Source organism: Astatotilapia calliptera, chromosome 23, assembly GCF_900246225.1.
Source record: "Astatotilapia calliptera chromosome 23, fAstCal1.2, whole genome shotgun sequence".
In the NCBI taxonomy this organism is placed as follows: Eukaryota; Metazoa; Chordata; class Actinopteri; order Cichliformes; family Cichlidae; genus Astatotilapia; species Astatotilapia calliptera.
Genome location: NC_039323.1, coordinates 21,158,175 through 21,179,772, shown reverse-complemented (window position 1 = coordinate 21,179,772; position 21,598 = coordinate 21,158,175). Strand labels below are relative to the sequence as shown.

General features: G+C 40.4%; 1 protein-coding gene across 2 annotated transcripts in view; it reads left to right on the top strand.

The window, feature by feature from the left end:
• The window catches only part of stk11ip (serine/threonine kinase 11 interacting protein), a 41,033-nt gene that overhangs the window by 14,199 nt on the left and 5,236 nt on the right, over positions 1-21,598 (top strand). The window contains exons 18-24 of one of the 2 annotated variants that reach the window (XM_026157574.1): positions 1,177-1,334; positions 1,431-1,683; positions 5,274-5,383; positions 6,316-6,413; positions 11,300-11,478; positions 17,694-17,778; positions 18,896-18,978. In XM_026157574.1, coding sequence (XP_026013359.1) covers positions 1,177-1,334; positions 1,431-1,683; positions 5,274-5,383; positions 6,316-6,413; positions 11,300-11,478; positions 17,694-17,778; positions 18,896-18,978 — 966 coding nt within the window. Of the gene's footprint in view, positions 1-1,176; positions 1,335-1,430; positions 1,684-5,273; positions 5,384-6,315; positions 6,414-11,296; positions 11,479-17,693; positions 17,779-18,895; positions 18,979-21,598 lie in introns of both variants that reach the window. The other variant, XM_026157573.1, reaches the window with a different exon arrangement.

Genomic DNA, 21,598 nt, shown 5'->3' with positions numbered 1-21,598 from the left:
GACAAAATGTTAGTTTTAGACAGCCTCTCTCGAAGCGTCAAACACGTTATCTCGTGGATTCCATAGCCAAGAGTTCCCACTTCAGCAGGATGCAGATAATAGTCATCATTCCAGCAGCCTCCTACCCGCAATCCAACCAAACCTGACATTAAGACCTGCACGGGCTTGTACAGACTGTGTTCAACAAATGTTTGGAGAGTTTTTTTTGGAACCATACACCTTTTGTTAGTGTGCTTAGTCTGTGGTTCTGCTGACATTTTGGGCAACAAAAGATTTTTTCACGTTGCACGTGTCTGGACGTAGACAGTTGTTTGCCTGTGGGTTACAGAATACACTCCTTGTAGATAAAATATAATCTCCTTTGACCTGAAACATATCCATGCATGTTTTCTGTCACTCTCCTCTGTTGTTTTCAGATTTCTTTTAAACATCCTGTTATTCTTGAGTACAAAACCTAAGTTCAAACAGGTTTATTATACAACCCTTGTCTTTTTGTATCTTGACATGAAAAATATGTAACAACATATCTTGATTAAAAAACAATACATCTTGATTTCCATACAGTTGTTACAGTAACTTTGTTAAACTGGGCCTATTTCTATCTCTTGGATATTACAAGAGAAGCTCTGCATGAGTCACAGGTTAGAAAAGTCGTATCTTTTACCGCGTCTTGGTGTAGCTACTCCATTCATCTACTGAATGAAGAAAGGCCTTTTAGTACCTTTCTCTTCAAGGCCACCCTCCCATTAAGCCTACTCTTTTTCTCAAATTTGCTGCCCCTCGCAAACAGAAGGTTTGAACAGCAGGTTGCCGGGGCTTCTTTAGCCTGTTTTGGAGAGCCTCACCAATAAGCTTATATAGAGGTACAGCCTGTTGTGGAGGGCCTCACCAGTAATCTTTAAAAGAAGTACAGCCTATTGTGGAGGGGTACACCAAGAAATGTAAGAATAGGTGTGGCCTGTTTTGGAGGCCCACACCATTAATCTTATAAAGATGTGCCGCTATCTGCAACAGTCCCAGTTTCTCATGATCCAGATATACTGACCTCATTATTTGAATATTTTTTTAGCAACGTTTAATATGAGATTGCATCATTGTAATAGTGTTTTTATGACATAAAATAAGGAAAAACCTTACAGGTCCCCTTTACTATATACTTTTTGTGTGTATTTACAGGAAAAAGTCAGATTTGTCCAGAATGTGGCAGTGACCATGTTGTCCAAGTGGCTGTTCAAACGTCTCCCTACAGCAGTACACCCATCCAGCGTTCATTCAGGACCGACAGTGACGATGACCATCGGGACATAACTGTGAGCATGCAAAGTGCTAATAAGGTATTTCCCATATGTTAAATTATTCACTGTCTTTTGCCATGTCTCCTGCGGTAATTGATTTTCAGAATTGTTAATGTTTTCTTTGTTCTACATCAGGATGATTACACAGATGCTAGTAGCAGCAGCAGTCCCATCCCAGAAGCTGTTACCGCAGCAGAAGAGTCCATGTTTGTCACTGCCCAAGGAAGCTCTTTCTTCATTGGAGATAGTCCAAGTCAGACCAGTCACCTTTCCTGCAACTCAGTGTGCCAAAGTAGAGAGGACCTAGCAGGCAGCTACCACTACACCACTACTGGTGCTACACCACCTCAAGTGCAAGCACAGCCTGCAGAAAGGTCCACCCCTAATGGTGAGTCTGCCCTTTGAAGACAATGCAAGTAATGAGGGTCCAGGTTCATACATTAAATCCGCGTCTATGTCGTTTGAGCTGTTCAGCCAGTAGATTTCAACCCAGGACAGGACTTACTGTGACAGAAAGACAATACTAACCTGACATTTAACTACATACACAAAATGGAAATACACTAAGGTCTTAAAATAGGAATTTTAACAAAACATTTAGAACAAATAAAATAAATTCAATACAACAATTCAGACTACTAATGAAAGTTGCATGTAAGTAGTAGGTTTTCACTTGAATAGGGTTCAGCAGATTGCATCACCACTAATCTTTTTTAACCATATGGATTTAAATTTAGGAACCAGTTCATGTGTTTTTCTCTTCAGATCAAACTGTCTTAGCCTCCCTTCCTCCTCCTCACTTTCAAACATCATATAAACACAAAAATAACTAAAGCATAAAATTAAATGTTCAGGCCTTTGTTTTCTCTTTGTTTTTTGTTTTCTTTGGCTCATGGCACAATATTTGGATACATGTTACACTGTGACATTTGTATATGCTCACATGTTATTGTTTATTACAGTACCCTAACTACTGGTTTCGGTGTGTACTGTACTTCACAATGGCCATTTGAATTGTGTGGTCTGTAATGGGATGATTAAAGGGAATCATTTATTACACCCACATACAGGTAAAAAAAAAAAAAGACAGATTGAGTGACAGAATCACTTTAGGACCACACATGTGGCACACTAATTAAAGTGGCCTTGTGGATTTTGCTGTGTGGGGAAGGTAAGAGGAGCTGAGAATTAGATATAATCAGATACTACAACGAGACGTTCCCTATAGCCTGACATTCACAGTCATCTAGACCTCCAAAGCGAAGCTGATTGGATAAATTATCTGTCAACAGGGTATCCTGGAAGATTAAATAAGCAATTGGTGTTGTTGTTGTTTTTATGATTAGTTCATTGGGTGCATAGATAAAACTATAGTCATAAAATGTATATATAATGAATTCACATATGTTGTTTTTTTTAAAGATATTCATGGACTTTGAGATGTATTCTTTATTTCTTTATTGTATCACAAACTCATGTGATTTAGGATTTTATAAATGTCTGTTATTTATGTCGGGGGAGGGGGGGGCTTTTAGACAGTCTGTGTTTGTGGATGAACAACTTCATTAACTTTGTACTTACTAATATTTAAATGTTTGCTATCACCTGGCCATGGACTACGACCAGGTGGTGGTTTATTGAGAGTCACACCCAAATGTGGAAAGGCTGAGGGTGGCCACAGGCTAAAAGGCTTCTCCGTTTCCTCTTACAAGCTTTCCTCTTATAATATTTGTAAATGTGAATGCCGAAGTTCTTATTAATACTTTGGATTTAAGTGGTTTAGCACCCATTAGACTGTTTAATCATTTTGAATTGAGCATGCTGTTGTTTCTTTTGTCTAGCTGTTAGCTTGTTACCTTTATTACGATAAAGGGCGATTGTGGCTCTAGAGTTCGCCTTGTAATCGGTAGGTTGCCGGTTCGAGCCCCGGCTCCGACAGTCTCGGTCGTTGTGTCCTTGGGCAAGACACTTCACCCGTTACCTACTGGTGGTGGTCAGAGGGCCCAGTGGCGCCTCTGTCAGTGCGCCCCAGCTGTGGCTACAATGTAGCTTGCCATCACCAGTGTGTGAATGTGTGTGTGAATGGGTGGATGACTGAATGTAGTGTAAAGCGCTTTGGGGTCCTTAGGGAAAGCGCTATACAAATACAGGACGTTTACCGTTTACTTTTTTGGAGCAACTCTGCAGTGACAAAAGGCAGGAAGACAGAATAACTGTTGTACCCTCGACTGAACTGTTTCCTTATTCTCTTTTTTCTTTTCGTTTTTCTTTTGTTGTGGCAGCGGGCACAATGCACAGCAGATGTTACACTGTGGCTTTTGTATACACTGCTATGAAAAAGTATTTGTCCCCTTCCTTATTTAGCAATTTTTTGGATATTTGTCATGTTTCCAATCATTAAACAAGTTTTAATTCTTGACAAAGATTACCCAAGTAAATAAAAAAAACCTTAAACTTAGAATTTATTTGATCTGAAACATATAAGCGTCACATGCAAAAAACTAAGAAATCAAAAAGGGGGCAAAGGCTTTTTCACAGCACTGTATCTTAGGCTTGTAGAGCATTTTATAGTCACTATTCCAACACTCTGTTGTCGTAAAAGAGAAATGAAGAGCTTGGTAATGAAAGCATCACTTCACCTCAAATGTCAACTCTTCTTATCAGTTAACTGCAGGCACAGTGCACATCTTTGGACGGATAAGCGAGCGCTTGTCATAAAGAGTAGTGGTTGAACTCTTTCGAGTCATGCTTTAAACCTTTCGGCTGTTAGCCGGTAGTATAGTTTTAAAAACAATACAGCTAAACATGCACCTTTTAACCGCACCCAAGTGAAATTCTGACATGCATACCCAACATACACATACATACATTTTTACATCTAAAATAACGTTGTTGGCAGCACTGTTTATTGAAGAACAAGCCAAACAGCAGTAAAATATAAGTGGAGTTTTATTGCTTCAAACTCAAATTCTGCACTTCGCGTGGTCATTGTAAAACACATCAGCAGTGGCATGTGGTTTAAACTGTTTACATCGGCTTTACTGCCTTTGCTAAAGACAGATGTAAGTCCTAATTGAAAGTGAGCGCAGACTGAGAAATATTTATGAATATTATGTGGCACAGAAATCCTCTGAGCTGCTCTGTATCTCTGTGACAGCATCTGACTCCCCCCCCCCCACATCTGGCTGCCATTTTTAGATGAACCACATGGTAAATGTGCAACAAGACAGATTGGAGTCATTGCTGGAAGTGATGGGAGAGGAATGAAAGCCTCAGAGAGGGAAGGCCGAGTCGTAATGATAGCTTTCTGTATCTTTTTTCCTCTGTGTTTTTTCCAATTGTGAGATTGCAGTTGCAGAGCCATGTAATCTGTCCTTCTGAAATGGCAGTTTTGTTCTGGAGAACTCATCCCAAAACACTGACGCACATTGAATATGGGGTTTGTTTGGGGGGTTTTTTAGCGACACAGTGCATCCATTGTTCCAGAGCACCTCTTCAACCGGTCTCTAAAGACTCGTCAACCTGTGCGTATGCTTGTGTGTGCATGCACCTCTCCCCATTTAAAAGCAGTTATCTGAAAGTTCAAAGGCTGTTTTAATCAGATCTCTGTTTGCACTCTTCTCAAATCAAAGGCCTCAGCTTTGGTCTCTGCAGATCCGTGCCCTGTTGTTTTTGATCAGCTACAACCATCCATCACAGTTCTAATAACTTCTGTTGCTGTTCTTTGGTGGATTTATTGCTCTTAAATGCCTTTCTGCATGAGGGCTGTTGGCCAGCGCTGCAGTCTGCTACAGTAAACTCTGAATATGGTTTCATAAAAACCAAGAAATACTGTATGCAAGGCTTCCCAGTGTTTCCAGGAAGCTACGCTATAACGATATTAATGTAGAATCATCTGAAAGCATAAATACAAAGCTGATTTTAGTTACTTTGTAACTTATCATGACTTAGTTTTTTTTTCTCATATATATTTTTTAGATGATTTGGATCTTCTGTCTGAGGATTACGAGGTGGTGGACCATCGGCTCAAGCTTTTCCTGGATGTAGAAGTCTTTGAGGAAGAAGAAGAACTTCATTCTTTCCTTAAGGTTTGTGAGCCTCACACAGAGCTTAGAGCTTAAAAACCAAAGAAAAAAATGTATTATTGTATGGTTTCATAATTCACAGTAAAGAGAAGATTGAGAAAATATGTTTTCAGGGTCTTTAAATCTTTACTGGCATTAGTGTAATTCAGGAAACACTATTGTTTCCAGACTCTATGTTAAAGCACAAGTTTGCCGGCAATGGCAGCCTATGACTGATCGCTCAATTTTGGCAGTGCAGCGTTTTTATATGTCGGTGTTATTGTTTCTTTTGTGACTGTGGTTTTAAAGGAAAAAAACAACAAAAAACTTTAGATTATCTCCCCAGTGGGGTGAAAAAAATTCCAACTTAATAGCTGGTGACAACTTTAAGACCTATTACCCTTCATCTGCGGTTTCATCTCAGTCAGCCAAGACGAACTCTGACAGTAAATCTCCCAGGATCCCATTGAAGCCCCACTCTTCTTCTTCTTCTTTTTCTTCTTCCTCTTCTTTGGCTCCTTTGTGTAGGTTGTGCACTGCTGTCGTCATTAAATGTTGTTTGAGACTTCTTCGAATCACCAGGCTGTTGCTTGTCTCTATGAGACACTTGTACAAAGAGCAAAAAGGACCAAGCAGCTGGAAACAGGAAGTCACACACCATTCATCTTGGTTATGTTTATTTACCCAGTGACAGGGGCTGCTCCATTTTTCACTTGTTCTCTTACTTCTTGCGTTATATTGGAGGAAATGATACAAGAAAACTTACAGAGCTTGGTTTCATCTGATAATGTGGTTGTTTAATAGTTTATTGTTGACTTTATGGTGCTCATTACAATGTTGTAAAAGAGTTTATCAGCACAGGAGAGCCTCTCTGTTCTTCTGCTAAGACAGTCAGTGTTTTCCAGCTTTTTGTCATTTACCCCCTTCTGTTTGCTTGTTTTTCTCTGGACTTTCAGATGTCAGCTGTCAAATTTGGAGAACCTGGGGAGGTTCCCTCGCTGCTGGTTGTCTCAAATCGACGTATTTATTTCCTGGAAATGACATCAGATTTGCAGTAAGTAGAGCAATTTTGTTCACACAAAGCTGATTAAGCCAGTCTTTCCCAAGTAAATCTCTGTGTTTCCCAGCATAATGGAGTTTTGTAGCATCCTTTACCCACATGTGTTTCACTTCAGCCAGTAGTGATTAGTTTGGTAGCGGTGAAGAGGGGACGAACTGTAGTGACAGAATTGGGGACAAGAGTTTCTAAAGCTCCAGATAAATCACAAAGTTTTTGTTCAAACAAAAAACAACACTACAGAGAAGGCAAACATGAATGACCGTCAGTGCCGTCTTGGAACCCATCAACTACTCTGCTTCTGATGCAAAAAGCATCTTAAAAAGCTAACAAAACATTAAATCATCATCAGATGATTGGCAATCATTTCAAGATTGTATTTCAGTAACTGTAGTCTTACCTTTCCTTCTGCAACCGAAGCTTGCTCCAGTATGATTGGTCAGTAGAGTCAGATCATAAACCAATTTTAATATAAGATAAGATAAGATAACCTTTATTAGTCCCACACGTGGGAAATTTGTTTTGTCACAGCAGGAAGTGGACAGTGCAAAAGTTATGAGGCAAAAATTAGAATACAATAAGAATAAATACAGTACACAACTGTACAGAATAGAATAAAATACTATATACAGTAGAATAAAATAAATATACAATAAGATAAAAATAGAATACAAATGCTATATACAACTGAGTAAAAATACAACGATGACAGAAAGGATTATTGCACTTAGTGTTATTGCACATGTGTGGATGTGTGTGCTTGATCAGTTAAAGTCTTTATTATGGAGTCTGACAGCAGTGGGGAGGAAAGACCTGCGAAATCTCTCCGTCCCACACCGTGGGTGCCGCAGTCTCCCACTGAAGGAGCTGCTCAGTGCTGTCACAGTCTGCTGCATGGGGTGGGAGACGTTGTCCATCAGGGATGACAGCTTAGCCGTCGTTCTCCTGTCACTCACCACCTCCACTGGGTCCAGAGGGCATCCTAGAACAGAGCTGGCCCTTCAGATCACCCTGTTCAGTCTCTTCCTGTCCCCAGCAGAGATGCTGCCGCCCCAGCAGACCACACCATAAAAGATAGCAGAAGCCACAACAGAGTCATAGAATTTCTTTAGGAGTGGGCCCTCCACTCCAAACGACCTGAGTCTCCGCAGCAGGTACAGCCTGCTCTGCCCTTTCCTGTAGAGGGCGTCTGAGTTATGAGTCCAGTCCAGTCTATTGTTCAGATGAACACCAAGGTACCTGTAGCTGTCCACAGCCTCAATGTCCATACCTTGGATGTTCAGTGGTTGCAGTGGAGAATGCTTGTGCCTGCGGAAGTCTACCACCAGTTCCTTGGTTTTACTGGCGTTGATCTGGAGGTAGTTCAGCTGGCACCAGTCCACAAAGTCTTATGGTCTTATTTATATAATATAAATATAACTTGAGTAAATACTAGAGATGGCACGATACCACTTTTTTATGTCCGATACCGATACCGATATCATAAATTTGGATATCTGCCGATACCGATATGAATCCGATATAGTGTTTTTTAATCAACAAAACTGTTTTTTAAAATATCTTGCTGCATTTTGCAAGTCTGCAAGTTCATACTCAAGTTTAAAACAACAACTACACTAAAGCTATTCTGTTATACCTGTATACAAAAAAAATATTTCATAGTTCAGCAATACTGATCAATCTAATAAACTTAGACCTACACCATCCTCCCTATTCTGGTATTTTAAAGAGTACTTAGCGTAAATATTAAGCAACCTAACTAATAGGGTTCCAACTCCCAGCAACAACAAAAATAAATAAATAAAAAATAGGGAACCACCCCTCACGCGCCACCTCATGATGCTTAATCGACGTAATCAACCTTAATTTGATGCAGTGTGAAAAAAAATGCACAGAAATCAATTATTTTTCAAGAAATATTAAATAGATTCAACATCTTTCTTCAACAAAATTGCAGACTGCACAGATGGTACCTTCCCAAAGGAAAAAGTACTATAGCTTACTAGGGTATATTAGACTTAATAGTCACTATATACAGTAATGGACTTCTATTCATTTTACATCAAATTAAAACTTTGTGTGTCAGATAATTATTTATTAAAAGCTCGACATTTTAAATGAGAATAAGAAAGAAAAGTATGTCTTTGTGCCCCCTTTTCCCAGTTAATGCCCTATCGGCCCCCCTGGCTAAACTTTGCTAGATCCGCCCCTGCACAGTTACCAGCCGTCAGCTACGTAGAAAAAGATCCTGGTGTAGAAATTAATATTAAATAAATTCTAACAACAGCTTATCAAGCTTAAACGTGCTGCTGTTGTTCAGCCGCTGGTTTGCTCTTTCTGGCGCAAAGTGGACCAAAAACAAACGAGAGACAGACTCGCGACAGAAAAGCCGATCAGCTGATTTAAGCAGTTTCACGATTGAAGTAGCAGCCGGAGAGCGAGAGGCAGTCGCTTGTTAAGCTTAACGTGGGAATGCTTTACAAACATTCAGAGATGGACTTACACACTTGCTTTACTTCTCTCGGGGATAACTTTGTCGGAGATGAAATGCCAGGTTGCTAGCGAAGCTCCACATGCTATCCAGACCACCGACAGGTCCTGCATGCCACAGCTGCTCTATCACGTGATGCATACGTTCTGAGGTGAGTTACGGCATGTTGCAAGTTTTGTGAGGTGCTTTCGTGATATTTAATGGATCGGATTACATTTTTTATTTTTCTCCGATATCCGATCCAGTAATTTAGGTCAGTATCGGACCGATACCGATACGTAATATCGGATCGGTCCATCTCTAGTAAATACAAAATGCTCTTTGTAAATGATGATTTCATTTAAGGGAAAAAAACTATTTAGACCTGGGGGGGAATCAAGAGTTTGCAATAACTGGCACGTCACTGTGGGGGAATTTTGGCCCTCTCTTCTTTGCAGAATTGTTTCAATTCAGCCACATTGGACATGCTGTTTAAGGTCAATGCCAAAGCATCTTAAGTTCAGGATTTGAATCCAAACTTTGATTAGGCCACCCTAAAATCCTCATTTTGGGATTTTTAAAAAAATTTTTTTGAGTCATTCAGAGGTGCTTCAGGAACTGAACTGATAGTCATCCTCTTTCAGGATTTTCCTTACTTGAGCAAAGCAGCCCCAGACCGTCACACTACCACCACCATGTTTGACTGGACTGTTGCTATGATGTCCATTTTACGAAATGCTGTTAGTTTTATGTCAGATGTAACGGGACTCAGACCTTCCAAAAAGTGCAGCTTTTGTCTCATGAGTCCACAGGATATTTTCCAAAAGTCTTGGGAATCATCAAGATGTTTTTGGTAAATGTGAGACGTTGTCTTTGTGATCTTTTTGGTCAGCAGTGGTTTTCTCCTTGAACTCTCCCATGGATGCCATTTTTACCCAGTATTTGTCTTATTGTTGAATCATGAACTCTGACCTTAACAAGTGAGGCCTGCAGTTCTTTAGATGTTGTTCTGGTTCTTTGGTGACCTCCTGGATGAGTCGTTGATGTGCTGTTGGGGGTTGGTGACTCCTGGTACGGTTCACGCCTGTTCCAAGTTTTCTCCTTTTGTGTATAATGGTTCTCACTGGAGTCTCAAAGCCTTGTAAATGGCTTTGTAAAAACTGAAAGATATCAGTAACTTTGTTTCTCAGCTCTTTCTTTAGATTGTGGCATCACGTGTTGGTTCTGAAATCATTTCACCTACTTCGCTTGACAGACAGGCTCTATTTAAGTGATTTATTGATTCAACAGGTCTGTCAGTAATCAGACCTGAGATTGGGGAGTGAAACTGAACTCAGCTTTCTAAAAATGTGGTGAATCCCACTTTATTCATGATTTTACAATGCAAGGCAATTGCTTGTAACACAGAGCGAGGTAGGTTTGGATAACTCTTTTCCTTTAATGAATGAAACTGTCAGTTACCAACTGCATTTAGTACTTATTTGGATTATTGTTGTCTAATATTATAATTTGCTTGGTAAGCAGCAAAAAATCAGGACGGGGCAAGTACATTTTCAAGACACTGTATGATGCATATTTGTTTGCTTTCTTACATTTATTGTATCTTGTTTGAACTGTGATGGCAATACTATGAGTTTTGCAGTTTTATTTTAGTACTTTATGTAGACCTTAATGACAAAAACGATCTCAGCACTTTTTCTAGCTTTGTGGTATCTCCAGTGCCTCGGTGATTGATTTACGTTGAATCAAGTGTGAAGACTTTCCCCAAGAGCAGGGGTATGCCGACCATAAAACCGAAACAGATAAAAAGATGATTAAATCAAAGCCACTTAAGGACAAGTTTAAGCAGCGTCCTCAAAGCTGACTTTTCCATGCAACCACGTGGCAGATAACAATTATGTCTTGTGATGGTGGTGAAAAACTCAGCACCCTCTGATTAGGATCTGGTTAATATTGCACAACCTGCCGAGCAGAATAACCTGTTTCTAGGTCACATCTTGAAAACACATTGATCTCAAAGCGTCTGCAGTCCCTGGGCTCTTTTCTGTTTTTCTCCCCTCTGTGAGAAATTTGTTGGCCATAATAGGTCGACTTCCCTCACACATCAGCTTTTCCTCTGATGCTCTTCCAAGGTGACGTCAAAAGTTGCTATGTACTGCATGTTGCAGGTGCTGAATTCTCTTGTTCTTGGCACTGTCTCGGAAACCAGACTGTTAATATGGATTTGACCCGGTGTCCTAATCCCTGAAAAATGAGGCATTACATAAGTTACTGATGTGATTTGTACTAACAAAACTCTGACTTTTACAAACGGATTACAAGTGTCAGACATCACGTAAACTGTTTAATCGAGGTCAGCGAGGCAGGACATTTTCTTTACCTCCTGATGCCTCATGTTGTTTCCTCCCAGCAGAGGCCAGCTCACCAATTGGCTGCAGAAAAGGGACAGCTACCCAATCATGGAGCTGAGCTACCTGGAGGTGGGGCTGGGCTCTCAGAGCATCCACATGGAGTTTGAAGATGTGGGCGTGGCCTACACGCTACTCGTGAGGGACAGCGTGCGGTGCAAACGCTTCTTTGGCCGTTTAACAGGTAAAAAAAGAAACCCCACAGAATAAAAGGAAACTGTATGGAAGTTTTTATTTTGTTAATATAGTCAGAAAGACAATGTGACTGTCCCGTTCTCGCTGTGTTTACTGGTTACACTGGGTTCAGGATTAACCTCAGGGCACAGTGAGGGAAGATTAAACACAGTTAACCTAATTTTAAAAGTTGGAGGGCTGTGTTACGTCCCTGAGGCAGACATTTGAACAACATGTTCCCTGTCACAGACCCACTCGCCGCCACAAAGTAATACTATACCATATGTGTGTTTTGTGACGCAAATTTCTACCCGTCCCCCTCAGTATTGGGTTTCCACAGACTGAGCACATCACCACACCAACTTGTCTGACTGAGAGGACCAGAGGCTGAGAGGAAAACCTTTTATTATACAAGGACTTCTTCCTGGGCTTTGGAATGTCTGGAGAAATATGGAAAATCAATTTGACAGTTACCAGCCCCTAAACATTTGGAGAAAAACAGAAAAACATTTTGGCATGTGTGGAATAGGATCGACGCTTAGTTTTAGCACATGTAACGTTTTGATATTGAACCCATGCGAACAAAAATTATAATTAAAACAGCACAGAGAGGGATGGTCCCTGATGTTTGTACAGATCAAGCCTGATGGATGTGGAAAAAAAAGCACGAGATGTGTTTTGTATATGGACTTTTTAAGGATCTTGCTCAGTTTATTTACTTGTTTTGATTTCTGTTCACGTAGAAGTCTTAACTGAACAACAACCTGGGACAGGATACAGTTAGCATAGCAAAGCTACCTCCTAATTCAGACCAAGCTAATGGCTCAGTCACAAGTAAAAGTAGGACAGCATTCTCCTTACAACTACAAACAAAACCGATGGCTGCCTTTTAATTGTGTTGAATTTTTTCACATTCTGTGACCGATTACCACGTGTGGTGACTAAATGGTTACACAGAGCTGGAGGGTATTCAACACTGACGACCACTTTTGTTAACTGCAATCACTCTCAAAGAGATTGTTCAAGTTCAAATAATTGGTGTGTAGTTTATAAATACAGACAGATTGCCAACATGTTGCAATCAATCTGAATGAGTCTTTGTCAATGAGCACAACTCAACTGGCTGCCAGCTGGTTGACACGGTTATAGGCGCTGCTTTGTTGAAGCTGCAAAGCTGTCCCACCATCTTGAATATAGTGGCCAAGATGGACATCACCGTTCTACGTAATCTACCGCATGTCTGTGGCTAGAGACCGGTCAAATATGTGGCACGCGTTTCCTTCTCACCTCAAGCCTCATTTCTTGAACTGAATTCAGGGCTCTAACACATAAACATGCATAAATATGCTCATTGTTAGCCTGCCTAATGTTAGGCTTTACTAACAGCAGCTAACATAGGCCTACAGCAGCTCACAGGGGCAAAAACACTGGCATTTACTGACAGAAAAGTCCATGATATCCTCAAGATGTCACCTCAGTATCGCTATCATCAGAGAGAAGTGAGTTTTGCTGACTTATTTACTTATTTACAAACATTGCATCATAATTTTGAGGCTACAAGTGTAATTATTTCAGATCATATCAAATCTTTTTACATATTGTTTTAAGAGGAAGGGGTAATCTGTTTTTATAAATGCTCTATTTTTCCTTTTCAAAGGAATGTTTAAAAAGGCAAAAACCTTTAAAAAAAAATTGACATTTTGCACGCATCGCTTATAGAAAGGGTCTGAAACAACTGCCAATTATCAAAAGTGGGCAGATTTTCCCTTTTGCAAGTAATTCTCTGAAGGCTTCCTGCCACAGTAGTGGGTATATATTTTAGCCAAAATAGTCCTGAATCTCTGCTGAGAGTCACTACCACAATTTGGTTTCATTTACCAACGCGCTTTTGTAAGAGTTGCATTTAGTGGTTGGTCATTGAAGATAAATTATTTTAATATAATTTTCACTCTGGTTTCATCTTTCAGTAAAAAATACAACAACAAAAAAACAGAAGAAACATTTCAATGTAATGTACTGAAACAAAAAGGCAGTTCATTATCTAAATATGTTTGTCTGACGAATGTTTCCAAAGCTAAATTCGAGCCTCACCCACATATATGAGAGTATTTATGAACTTATTTGATCCTCTCACTGACCAGGATCAAGGAACATTTTAGGCATCCCACTTGCTTCTTTCTTCTCCCTCTTCCTTGAAGTTTTGTCTCTCCACTAACAGCATTTTCTTTTTAAGTCCATAAACCGCTCATTTACTGCGTTGTATTCTTTGTGGGTGAAAATAATTCCAGATTGCTTTCAGCAAGACCAGAATGTCTCCAAAACAAAGCAGACGGAGTAGAGAAAAAAAAACAACAACCCACAAATAAGATCTTTTTGTATCCTTCCAGGTGCTCAGAAGACAAATGAATCCCGATGTTTCTCATTGCTTTAGACACCTACATGTGAATTATACGAAGGCTGTACTTATTTCTGTCCTGAAAACAAAGTGGCTAATATGACAAACTCTCTGATGCCACTGCCAAATTAACCCCGAAAACAGCTGTTGCAATATTTTGTCAGGAGAAATACGGAAAAGCTTAACCATAACAAAGTCTGACTGTTGTCCAAGCTGGCTCCTTTCATGTGGACAAAGTTTTTTCGAAACCACAACTGGAATGACGATGGACTCGCTGCCTGGAAGACAGAGGAAGGATGTGGTTATAACAGGGACAGTTTTCTGGAGCTTAGAGCTTCTTTCTCCAACCTAGTCTGACACAGCTTTATTGAAACAGGAGAGATAACACAAGACCTCTGGAATCTACGGCCCAGTGTTTTTTGGGGTGTTTTTTTTGGGTGGGGGGGTCTGCCAGGTCTTTTCTCATGCTTGAAGGACTCTATTAATGTTCACTGTTGCAATCAAACCATGTTGTAGAAGATTTGGTGCGAGTTGTCGGTATCAACATAGAGAGATGTTGCTTTGGAAACTGGAATTAGAAAATCAAATCTTTACCCATTTCCTGTCCCGGGTGTCTAACGTATCAGACAGTGGTTTGGTATTTGATATCATGTGAAAATGATCAGGGGTGTTGTTGTTGGAAGCAGCCACACAGCAATATTGACACAGAGCAGAGCTCTAGTGAAAGTCTGTTTGTTTCAGATTTGGTTCTTAACACGCTCTGCTTGTCACCTTTACTTACTCCTGATTGCGGTCTTGGATGGCACCTTGCTAAACTGTCCACGTTAACACGTTATTTAATCTCGTTGTTAGTCTTAACGCTCACTGCTTCCCCTCAGACATGCTAAACACTGCCAGGAGTGTGGGGAAACTTTGACCCGGGGCCAGTGCAGATTTTCGTGAAAGCAACTGAGCCATCTGTCAGTTTTGTCCAAAATATTTTGAAACTTTTTTTTAAGGAAATTATTAAAATAAATGAATATGAATAAAACTATGCACAGTCTTGAAAAACATCAGACACGTGACACAAAGCGGGGCAAGAACCTTACCTTTTTTATCCAAAGGCAACGGAGTTTGATAAACCACAAGATTTTAAACAATTCGACAATTAGATTTAATGACAAAATATGATTTTTCTTTTCTTATTTTTTTTTATTTTTTTTAAGAAATGAAAATGGGTTCTCGTGCAAAGTGGTAACCACTAACTTTTGGATTTAAAAAAAGGTAGTGGTTACAAATATATGAGAACAAAAAATAAAATGCTGATCTAATTTTGTGGCACTTAATCCTGAGAGGTGAATTATGTGTTTATAAGCACTGATTAGTTCAAAATGATTGTTTAACTTTGAAATTTATCAGGAATGTAAAAACTGTGTGTGTGGCCAATGTCACGACTGGTTTCTGAACCCTAAATCTTTCTTCATGGTTACTGAAATGTCAGTATGAATAAACATTTCATTACATCAAACATTATAGATTGATACACACCTTTTAGAAGCTGGTGTATATTTTTAGAATCATTTTATTAAATTAAGGAACCAAACTGTCGATGAACTTTTGGGGATACGGTGTCATTTTGTAACATAGGTGAAAATTAGATAAGACTTTTTTTTTCTGATTTTCACATTTTTAATAAAGGAAAGCATGTTTTGCCCTCATTTTATGTTCCTTCGGCTGTAACTGAGCCTTGTCCTTTCTTTCTGTCTCCTCCTCAGTGTCTCTTTAAATCTTTGAAATCTCATCTATTCAAACTTGACCCCAGTTATCATTTCTTCCCTTTGTTGTAGTCACACTCAATGATACGCCACAATTCACAACTGTTGGCGTGACCCGGCAGATTGTGTTCCCAGCATTTTCTCAACCACTGATTCAATGGTGCTGATATTTAACACCTGCACCTTATGACAGTTACCAGAAGAAGTTTCGGCTTGGGTTCCACTTTTGTCTTTAGACTTCTTTCCATGAAAGTTTGGGTGTGACATTTCTAGGATAGTACACGTTTACAAGTTTAGAAGTAATATTTGTATCCTTTCACCTGATTGCTTTCTCCTGTTAAATGTTCCTAAACCCCCAAATCTGTCAACTTCATCTAAAATGCCTCAGGAAAGTGAGAACAGAGGAGTGCTACCCTCTCAGCTGATTCAACAAGCTGTAAACCAGCCAGCTGTAAACTGCTGAAATGGTCACATGTCATGTTCAGAAGGAATCTAAGAAATTTTAAGTAAATTTCAGCGGTGAACTAATAGATTTTTGATTGGGAAGGTTGAGGTTTCAGACTCTTAATCTTCATTCAACCTTCATTACATTTTTTGAGTATTGGAACCATTTTTGAATTTTTGGTGGTTGGATATTTCTTAATGTGCTAAATGGAACATGTCAGACAAATGACAAATACACCTCCTGAAACTTAAGATAACCAAATGAAGCAACTACCAGTGCGAACAAAGGATACTGTCAATATTGACCTATCAATAAATTAGAGGATTATCTAGGCAACTGGGGCCTGGATTGTCCATTAATGATGAACTCTGCGATACATCGATGGACACTGAGTGACACGCTTTATATGTGGAAGTTTCATCTCAGAAATTCTGTGGTTTCTTTTGGAATACTAGAGCTCTTCCACCTCTGGAATTATTTTGCAAATGTCACCTAAAATGACCCTAATGCATCATATCCCACAATGAAAATTGACATCTTAAAAATTTCCACAAATATAAACCCAAATCTTAACAGATTACATATTAAGAATGCTGAAAAAACCTCAGTTTGTACTTTTGTTGGTCAGTCACAGAGGGAGCACACAAATGGCCGCCCCTCCCTGACCCTGGTTCTGCCGTAGGTTTCTTCCTGGTAAAGAGGAGTTTCTCCTTCACACTGTCGCAAAGTGCTTCCTCGCAAGGTTCATCTGATTGTTGGGGGTTTTCTCTGTTTTGTAGGGTCTTTACTTCCCAAGATAAAGCACCTTGAGGTGACTGTTGTTGTTTGTTTCTATTTAAATACATTTGAAATGAAGTGAAACTGAATGCTAAAAACAATGAAATGACTGCGGCCACTCTTGATGCTTCTCATGCAATTTTTTTGTAATCTTTGGTGTTTTTTCATGCTTCTCCCATTCATGGTGAACTCCCTTTCATCCGTTCTTTTCATCCTGTTGCCTTCCAACCAATAAGCATGTACCCATGCATAGCATCATCGATACTAAGCTACATGCTTTGGGGTTTTTTTTGGAACACCGCATATAACCACATTTGCGTAGGTTGCATACCCCTCTGCCTAAGCTCTGCATATTCAAATACCTGAACAAATGCAGAACTATTGAAAGGTTTTAACTTTCCCACATAAAGATGATATTTGGCAACCTGCCCCTGTACCCTTAATGACAAGTTTTAACACCTCAGTATATAACAATAAACATGTGGTTTGATGACTGTTGGAATAGCATGTGGACTTATCCAAGGATGGCTGCATAGGCAGAGACCACCCTCACTATCTTCTCAGGCACACCCAGTAATTCTGTTCTATGAGGAGGTCTGAAATAACTGAAACAACTGTTCATAAAAGAGCTTCAAGGGTTACTCTTAGGAGGCTTTCGGGGGCTCAAGAGTTAAAGGGAGAAGTGCTAAAATGGCTTGTTTCAGGTAGGATGAACTGAGGGAGCTCACCGAGATGCAGCATAAAATAATTAACAGTGAATCATGCAAGCCAACTCTAGTAAAAACCTGGGTGAGAGGGAATATTCACGGGTAATTCTTTGACCACTACTAACTGTTTTCTTGCCGTTTCTTCAGGAGTTGTGCGTGAGATGGCTCACAAATCAGAGAGCAAGCTGAAGTCGATCTCCACCACAAGGCTCACCCCTGAGCACCATCTCTGGTACGCACCCACACTGCATCTGCACGCCTACTTTTGCTGAGGGAGGACCCGCTGGATGCAGTGAGAAAACAGCAGGCGTCTTTGATTTTATTTGCGTAGATGCTGAAAGATGTGGTCTGAATAGTGTTATGCACATTTGTATGTGGTTGGGCCGTGTAGGTTAAAGGGAGTTACGGCAGTAGAAGTTCTAACGCTGCACATTTCTGACACATCTTTAGTTGATTACAATCAGCTTTTTTTAGACTCCATTTTGTAAAATGGCTCCACTAAATTAGCTGGTAAACCACATCTTAATTTGTAACATGTGTTTTGCTCTGCAAGTCCTAGAGCATGCATGTCCCCCGTGTAGTTTGTTAACAGTGCCAGTAGTGTTTCTGCACCTTTATTTGTATGTTTTCCTTTCTCACTCAGAAGATAGACGCTTTTCCTGGGTGCTCACTGAAAAGGAATGTGGTTTAGCTCATGAAAGTATGATTTCAGGGAAGAAACATGCAAAACAAAAAAAAACCTCCCATAAACCTGCAAAAAAAAAAACACGTGCTGTGAATAATCCAACTTTTCAATCATACACACAAACTGTGTAAGTATATGAGGCAGTTTAGACATCCTGGAAGAATTTTTTTTTTTTCCAAGTTAGAGAACATAAATAAATACTTTCTTTTCTCTTTAGCTTAAAAAAATACATTGACAGTGACAGAAACCAAGCCTGTTAAGTGCCTGTTAAGTAGATTAGCAAATTCATTCAGGTGCCAACACAATAAGGCCTTAAATCTCCCAATTTGTCATTTTTCCTCCAGGCTTCACAACACAAAATCAAAAAATACAAACAAACCTTCATGTGTTCTGAGGCAGCAAACCACAGTCTCACTTCCAGTGTTTGCACAACACTACTCCTGTCAGCTGTCATTATGTTAATTATCCCCTTTGCTTCAGAGTCACTGTAAACTTTACGCTGGGATGTTGAAGCCCTTCAATCTCACACCTATCAGCCACAAGGCTCCAAACCGCCCTGTTATTTTATACAAATCGGTGTTTATGCCATTGTATCTTTAACTGAAGGAGATTTTTGTTTGTGTTTGTATGTCATGTTAACACTGGACTTTGTCTGATCTGTCAGGCCTTTAGTGTGCGAAGACATCCAGGCAGATGTGGAGGACGGACAGCTGCAGTTCTTCTATGTTCTGGCTTTTGTCCTACAAGGTGACACATCCACTTGTTCATAAGTTGTTGTTTTTTTGCTGACTTGAGTTTTTATTACTCTATTTTTCTGTTTGTTTCTTTTTATCTCACAGAGTTTGCTTCCGTTCTAGATTTCTATCAGTTATCACTAGATAACTAGGTACCTTGCTAGTACCTAGTTAGACCCTCCTTTATCTTCAGCGCTGCTTTAACTCATCATGGCATAGATTCAACAAGCTGGAAAATTCCTCAGAGATTTTGGCCCATATTGACATGATAGCTTTAGACAGTTTGATTTGATTTGATTTGATTTTGATATACCTTTATTAGTCCCACAAGGGGAAATTTCATAAGGCTGCCGACCTATTGCACGCAATGGCGGCGCCATCTTACCCTCCGACCATTCATACATGACACAAAACATCACATGGGGAAGACAGGTCAGAGAGGTATAACAATGGAAAATGCACCACACGAGGAAAGATGAGGAGAAAAAAATAACTCCCCCCAGACTGAGCTCCAACAGGGAGATCAGTTTGAGAACAGAAAAAAAAACACCTCTGCACATAGCACATGAAAAAATCTTAATACAGCAAAGAAACACATGACAAGCAAAAAAGGGGTGGGTAAAGGGGTGAGAGACAGCCGATTTAGACAGTACATCCCGGCCTGCATGCGCTGGTCTCCTTGATCCACCGTCAGCATTGAAAGGGAATAAGCGTCGAAGGCGTTTGGAAAGGGAGGGGGGATGAGTGTGTGCATATCAGTGTATATGTATGTGTGTGCGTGTCCACAGTTCAGCTGAGACAGTGTCCTTCGCCCTGCTAGGCTAAGTAAACAGTCTTCCAGCCAACCCAGGTGGCCTTGCATGGAATGGGAAGGAACAGACTAAACACAGTCGTTATCAGGGTGTTTTTGATCGGCTCCAGCCTTGCGACCGCAGCTGGCACCGAGAGGGTATCCGCATGAAGTGATGGTGCTTTTTACTTTAGTGCGAACAGGTCATATGAATTTCTAAGCTGCTCTAACAGTCCAACACTGGTCTCTCAATCTCCCGTTGGAGAGCCGTGAGCTTTCTATGATGTTATCCAAACTTACGTTCCATGATGTTGTCATTCTTTTTGCTCAAAGAGCAGGTCCTGAGAACTCACGACTGCAATGCACTTCCCCAAGATTTGATCCAATTTGCGCTCAAAGGTGTTATTCGAGCGAGCCCCTCCAAATGTACCGGTAATCCAGTTTTTCACTCAGAGGTCTTGTTCTGAGTATTCACAGCAGCCGTGCGTTCTCCAAGATCTTCTCCATGCTGCACTCAATGAGCCCATTTTGAGAAACTCACGCCTCGTCCCATCATTTCAATCCCAGCGGGCAGCCTTGTGGGGGTTTGAACAGCCGGTTCCGCTTCCTTAATTCTTCGATAAGCCAGGGCCAAGCCAGCTCCGATCAGCAGGAACCCTGTTATCATGGTTCCGAATAGGTAGATATTTTCAGCAGTCAGGCTCACCCGAGCCCAGACTTCTCGTTGAGAAGGGGTGTCAATTGCATTCAGAGACCAGTTGATCAAATCCATAATTCCTCTTTTAGGTTTTAGAGAACAGACTGTGAGAGAGTGTTCCAGGGAACATTCTCTCACTGCCAACACATCCAAAAGGTGCTCGATCGTATTGAGATCTGGTGACTGACCATTTGAGTAGAGCGAATTCATTGTCATGTTAAAGAAACCAGTTTGAGGTTTCATGGTGTGTTATCCTGCTGGAAGCAGCCATCAGAAGATGGTACACTGTGGTCATAAAGGGATGGACATGGTCAGCAACAATACTCAGGCAGGGTAAGGTGTTTTAACAATCTTCATTTGGTACTAGGTGGTCAAAGTGTACCAAGAAAATATCCTCCACACCACCACGAGCCTGAATAGTCGATACGAGGCAGGACGATTCCGTGCATGCTTACTCCAAATTCTCACCCTACCATTTCAGTATCGCTGTAGAAATCGACACTCATCAAACCAGGCAACATTTTTCCAGTGTTGAATTGACCAATTTTGGTGAGTCTGCGAATTGTTGCCTCAGTTTCCTGTTCTAGCTGATGGCAGGAGACCACACCCATTATGGTCTTCAGGAGCAGGAGACCATAATGGGTGTGGTCTTCTGCTGCTTTAGCCCATCTGCTTCAAGGTATGCTCTTCTGCATACGTTGGTTGTAACAAGTAGTAGTTATTCGAGTTACTATTGCCTTCCTAGCAGCTTGAAACAGTTTGGCTATTCTCCTCTGGCATTAACAAGGCACTTTCACCCACAGAACTGCTGCTCACTAGGCATTTTCTCTTTTTCAGACCATTCTCTGTAAACCTTAGACACGGTTGTATGGGAAAATCCCAGCAGAGCAGAAGTTTCTGAAATACTCAGACCAGCCTGTCTGGCACCAAGAACCAAGACACGTTCAAAGTCACTTAAATCACCTTTTGACCATTCTGCTGAAAAAGGTGATCTGACAGTTCTGCTCAGTTTGAACTGCGGCGGCCGTCTTGACCATTTCTTCATGGTTAAATACACTCAGTTGCTGCCATGTGATTGGCTGATTAGATGTTTGTGTTAATGAGGAGTTGAACAGGTTTATCTAATAAAGTGGCTGGTGAGTGTAT